Raw genomic sequence first — 5438 nt, forward strand, 5'->3', positions numbered from 1 at the left:
TATGGAAAAACATGTATGTATTAAGAGAAATTACACTGCATATGTACAAATTACACAACTGGGCCTATACAAAAGGGGTCTTTCGAGGGGTCATCCTTGGCGGGCGAAGACGGAGGCAGCATCTCAAGTCTTTCCTTCCGGGGATGCGTCTTCCAAGCGGGTCAGTCCAGCGTTCCTGTAAGCCCACCACCCCCCAAAAAAACAAAACACATTTTTGAGAATTCCATTTTTCCCCTTGGCAAAATATTTCATCTCTGCGCTTCCTTCTGCTCTCGTGTTATCCGGCTGGCCTCCTGTCCGTTTTAACTGGAGTAGCTTCCACCACTTAAATTCTTGAGGGGTTTATTCAGATTTTGACCCTCGGTGTCCAGGAACAGGACAGACAGTGTCGGAAAGGAGGAGAAGAAGCAGCAGCCAACAGTTTATGGAGCTAAGCCCAGGTAAGGGTTTCTCAAAATTGGCAACTTTTAAGACGGGTGGACTTCAATTCCCACAATTCCCCAGCCAGCAGGAATTCTGGGAGTTGCAGTCCACACCTATCTTAAAGCAAGCTGACTGGGGGATTCTGGGAGTTGCAGTCCCACCAGTGGTGAGATTCAAGTAGGTGAACAACCGGTTCCTCTGTTGGATGCCGCTTCTGGAAGTCCATTCTGGGCCTGGGCAACAAAAAATTAACTACCGGTTCTGCCGAAGTGGTGCAAACTGGCTGAATCCCACCATCTTAAAGCATGCTGGCTGGCGGATTCTGGGAACTAAAGTCCACCCATCTTATAGCATGCGGCTGGGGGATTCTAGGAATTAAAGTCCACCCATCTTATAGCATGCGGGCTGGGGGATTCTGGGAATTAAAGTCCACCCATCTTATAGCATGCGGGCTGGGGGATTCTGGGAATTAAAGTCCACTCATCTTATAGCATGCTGACTGGGGGATTCTGGGGAAGTCCACCCATCTTAAAGCAAGCTGACTGGGGGATTCTGGGAGTTGAAGTCCACCCATCTTATAGCATGCTGACTGGGGGGATTCTGGGAGTTGCAGTCCACCCATCTTAAAGCAAGCTGACTGGGGGATTCTGGGAGTTGAGGTCTGAAAAGTTGCCAAATTTGGGAAATCCTTCTTGTCCATTAGCCAGTCCTCCCCATGGCCCACCAACTGCCCAAGCACATGGCCTTTGGGGACAGCCCCCACAACCTCCATTAATCAGTCCAATCCTTTTTGGAAACCAATATATTGTTTATGCTCCTTTTTATTCCAGCTCCAAAGTATTATGATTGACAGACCCTGCGAAAGCTTTTAATAGGGCCGTTAATAAGCACCCCCACCCTGAAGGCGGTTTCTTTGGCTGATCTGGGCACCAACAAATATTTTCTTTTACGTCTGGCAGATCTACAAACAGCCTCCTTACCTTCCAGGAAGGCAAACTCATCCAGGGCTTCAATGGCGTTGTCTGCAGGAGGAAAAACCGACACCCATTTTTTAAAAAAATTAAGATGTGCTGTTGGTTGGCATGAGGTCGAATTGTTTTGACTCCAGGAAATTTAGAACAGAATAAAAAAATATAACAAAAAACTGTGTGGCAAAACAATCACAAATAAAAATTCATGGGTCAGAAAACTAAAATAAATATAGCTCGGAGCCCTAAAGCACCAAACTAAAACAAGCGAAAAGCAAGGAAAAAAATTGGACTCCTTCAGCACCGTATCCAACCTGCACATTTTACTGAAAGACACAAGCTTTTGTGAGCAGCAACTGGTGGATGGAAACGTTGCCCTCCCCCAGGGGATTTTTTTTGCCATGGCCCAGACCAGGGGTAGGCAACCTTGGCTCTTTTATGACTCTTGGACCTCAATTCCCAGAATTCCTGAGCCAGCACAGCTGGCTCAGGAATTCTGGGAGTTGAAGTCCACGAGTCATAAAAGAGCCAAGGTTACCTACCCCTGGCCCAGACCCACTCAGAGGAGAGAGCCAGGAGCCCTGCAGACCGGATAGATGACCAACCCACCAATGAAGCCCATTTCATGGGAACCAGAGAAACGTGAGAGGCTGGGAAAGGGGGGGGGGTTTATCCCTGGCCCCTTCAGAATGAAAGCTGCCCCTCCCCAAATGATAGGTGGGCTCAGCTGGCCTTGCAGTAGCCAAGCTGCATGGACCCCGTCCTTGCTGACCCCTTAACCAGCCGTGGGTCAGGGGTGGGGGAGAAGGGGGAGGACTGTGGGGTGCTTGGTGGTCTCTGAGCTTGGTGGTTTTCTGGCAGAAATATCAGTGCTAGAAGGGAGGGGTTGTGAGGAGGAGGAGGAATGGAATAGAGCTGGAAGGGGCCTTGGAGATCTTCTAGTCCAGCCCCCTGCTTAAGCAGGAGAGGAGGAGGAGGGGAGGAAGGGGGAGGACTGTGGTGTCCTTGGTGCTCTCTGAGCTTGACTGTTTCCTTGCAGACGTTTCATGACCCAACTAGGTAACATCATCAGTGCTACAAGGGAGGGGGGAGTTTGTGGAGAGGAGGAGGAGGAGAAAAATTGTAGGGTCCTTGATGCTCTCTGAGCTTGGCAGTTTCCGTGCAGACCTTTCTTGACCCGGCTAAGTAACATTATCAGTGCTAGAAGGGAGGGGGGAGTTTGTGAAGAGCAGAGAGGGAGAAGGGGGGAGGGGGCGGCTGACCCACCCAAGTCCTTCCTCTGCAGGGTCTTCCTCTTTCCGTGCTGGGTGTGGAGGAAGGCGTCCCTGGAGATGGTTTCCACAAACAGCTCCTGGGGAGGCAGAAGGGGGGGGGAAGAGACAGATCAGCCGAGAAACACTGAGCAGCTCCATTGCAGATGCCAAGGGGAGTGGTCCCTAGTGGTGGGAGGATGCTTTGATGAAGCAGGGATATTCTCAGCTTCTGAGACCACCACCACCACCACCCCCGTAGCTGGCAAAGGGCAGCCTGAGGCACTAGGGGGGGCTGACTTTGGGATCTGCCTCTTGGTCCTTCTTGGCCCAGAAAGCCTGAGCACAGCCCCCTCCTTGCAAGGTAGGCCGGGCAAAGAGGCTGCCACCAGCCAAAAGTCCTCGCTGAGCCCGAGCTGCTCTTAGCGCAGCATTTATCTCTTCCCCCCCCGGGATCTCCGAGTGGCGCCCCATCCCAGCCTCGGAGCCTCTTCGGAGTCTGCGAGGAGCGTCAGCTGCGCCCTCTGGCGGCCCGAGCGGGGGAAAAAAAAGAGAGAGCAAAACCACGCCCCTCGCGGAGGCAATCCTGTTCCTGATTGGCCCGGGGGCCGCCGCCCCGCCCACTCACCGCGGCGCGCGCCAGGACAAAGACCGCCTCCTGGCTGGCCAGGCTGACGTCCGGGTCGGCCTTCACCAGCGCCTTTACCCGGGACAGCGGCAGCCGCGCCGGACGCGAAGGCCCCGCCGACGCCGTTGCTGCCGGCGCCACCGCCGCTGCCGGCGCCTCGAGCTCCTCCGGCGTCCCGGCGCTTCCTGCCGCCGCCGCCGCCACGGGCGCCGCCATCTTGGCCACCTCGGGGCTGCTAGTGCGCCTGCGCAGCAGACGCCATCGCTTGCCAGCCACGCCCACGTCTCTTACGTCATCCCGCTGCTTTGCGGGAGGGAGGGAGGGGGAAGCGGGCGGGGCGGGAGCGGGGAAGGATTGGCGCCGCCGCGCGGCGACGCGTGTCCTGGCGGAACGTGCGAACGCGCGTTACGGGTTTAACGGCTTGCCCGGAACTCGGAAGAAGGGGAGTGGAGCGTTGCAGAAGGCAGGGAAGTTGTGGAGCAGGAGGCTCTTCCTCCTCCCAGGCACCTTCCCGCAGTGCTGCATTGCCACACGTGTCATGCCTGGATGAACCCGAGTTCGGGTCGGCAGATGCACCGAAGCACGAACTAATCCAAAAGGGCAGCTTGGTCCCCTACCTAAACCCATCCTTCTGGATTCCTGCAAGGGTAAGAGGGATAGACTTCAACTCCCAGAATTCCCCAGCCAGATGCCATGGATTGGCTGGCTGGGAATTCTGGGACTTGCAGGAATGGAGGCAGCCCCCCCCCCAAAAAATCACATCATTGCTAAATATGTCATAATTTTCCCATATAGATGGTCCTTGACGTACGACCTCAGTATTAAGCCCAAAATTTCTGTTGTTAAGTGAAACACTTGTTCATTGCCCCATTTTACGAACATTCTTGACACTGTTGTTAAGTGAATCACTGCAGGTGTTAAGTTTGTAAGACAGTCGTTAAGCGAACCCATCTTTCCCTGTTGACTTTGGTTGTTGCAAAAGGGGACCCCGTCACCCAGGGATGCTCTGCGACCGTCACAAGTACGAGTCGGTTGCCAAGCGTCTGAACTCTGATTGCGTGACCCCAGGGAGGCTGCAACGGTCGTAGGTGTGAAAAACAGTCATGAGTCAGCACCCTTGTAACTTTGAACGGTCACTAAAGGAACGGTTGTAAATTGAGGACTGCCTGTGGGGATTTGATCTCACCAGCCTCCCACAGTAATGGATCTGAGTTGAGTAGCCGTGTAAGTTCGATATATAAATCTGGCAGAAGCCACCCTCGGCAGCCAGCCCATCTGGGCAAGGACGCTAAGCGAGTTTTGTGTCTCATTTTACATCCTTTCCTGGCACAGCGATCAGGCGAATCACTGCAGTTCTTAAGTGAATCACGGGGTTGTTAAGCGAATCGGGATTCCCCATTGACTCTGCTTGTCGGAAGGTCGCAAAAGGATCACGTGACCCCGGGACACCGTGACCGTCACAAGTACAAGTCAGTTGCCAAGAGTCTGAATTTGGATCACGTGACCCCCCCCCAGGGAGGCTGCAACGGTCATTAAGTGGGAAAAACGGTCCTAAGTCACTTTTTTCAGTGCCATTTTAACTCTGAACAGTGGTCACTAAACGAACGGTTGCAAATTGAGGACTGCCCGTAATGACACATTAGAGTTTTTCAACCGCTTTTGGGGTGCCCTTCATTAGATGCCCCACACATTCACAGCTCTCCAAGTCTGTGCTGAGCCCTTCGTCCACCCAGGACCCCCCCCCCGCTTCCTCCCCAAGGTTTATGTCTTGCATAGGGGAGGGTTGAGTCCCTTCCCTGAGCGGATCTCACCCCCCCAGGTGCAACGATCCACCCCTTCCCCCCCCCACCCGCAGCATTGGCCCCAGCCTGGGAATTGGCAGTAAGGATGGATGAGCTCTGGCGCCCCTGAGCCCTGGGTCCTTCCGCCAGGGAGACATTGTGGGAGGAAGGAAGGGAGGGAGGGAGGAAGAGACGGAGGGAGGAAGGAAGGAAAGAAGAAAAAGAAAAGGAAGGAAGAGAAAGAAAGAAAGAAAGAAAGGGAGGGAGGGAGGGAGGGAGGGAGGAAAAGAAAGAAAAAAGAAAAGAGGAAGGGAGTGAGTGAGGAAAAGAAAAGAGAAAGAAAGAAAGAAAAGAGGGAGGGAGTGAGAAAAAGAAAGAAAAAAAAAGA

General features: G+C 53.7%; 1 protein-coding gene across 2 annotated transcripts; it reads right to left on the reverse strand.

Annotated features, from left to right (window-relative positions):
* On the reverse strand, positions 1-3493 carry POLE4 (DNA polymerase epsilon 4, accessory subunit). Of its 2 annotated transcripts, none has more exons than XM_039324425.1 (4): positions 3270-3493; positions 2658-2742; positions 1404-1445; positions 1-175 (listed from the first exon to the last, which is right to left on the reverse strand). In XM_039324425.1, the coding sequence occupies exons 1-4, from the start codon at positions 3483-3485 to the stop codon at positions 162-164; spliced, it is 357 nt and encodes a 118-aa protein (XP_039180359.1). In that variant the 5' UTR covers positions 3486-3493; the 3' UTR covers positions 1-161. The 2 variants fall into 2 exon arrangements, with proteins under 2 accessions (XP_039180359.1, XP_039180357.1); XM_039324423.1 differs by having other exon boundaries at positions 1-193.
* Positions 3494-5438: the final 1945 nt, after the last annotated feature.

This window comes from Crotalus tigris, unplaced genomic scaffold (assembly GCF_016545835.1).
Source record: "Crotalus tigris isolate CLP2741 ecotype Arizona unplaced genomic scaffold, ASM1654583v1 scf7180000024298.760630, whole genome shotgun sequence".
Lineage (NCBI taxonomy): Eukaryota > Metazoa > Chordata > Lepidosauria > Squamata > Viperidae > Crotalus > Crotalus tigris.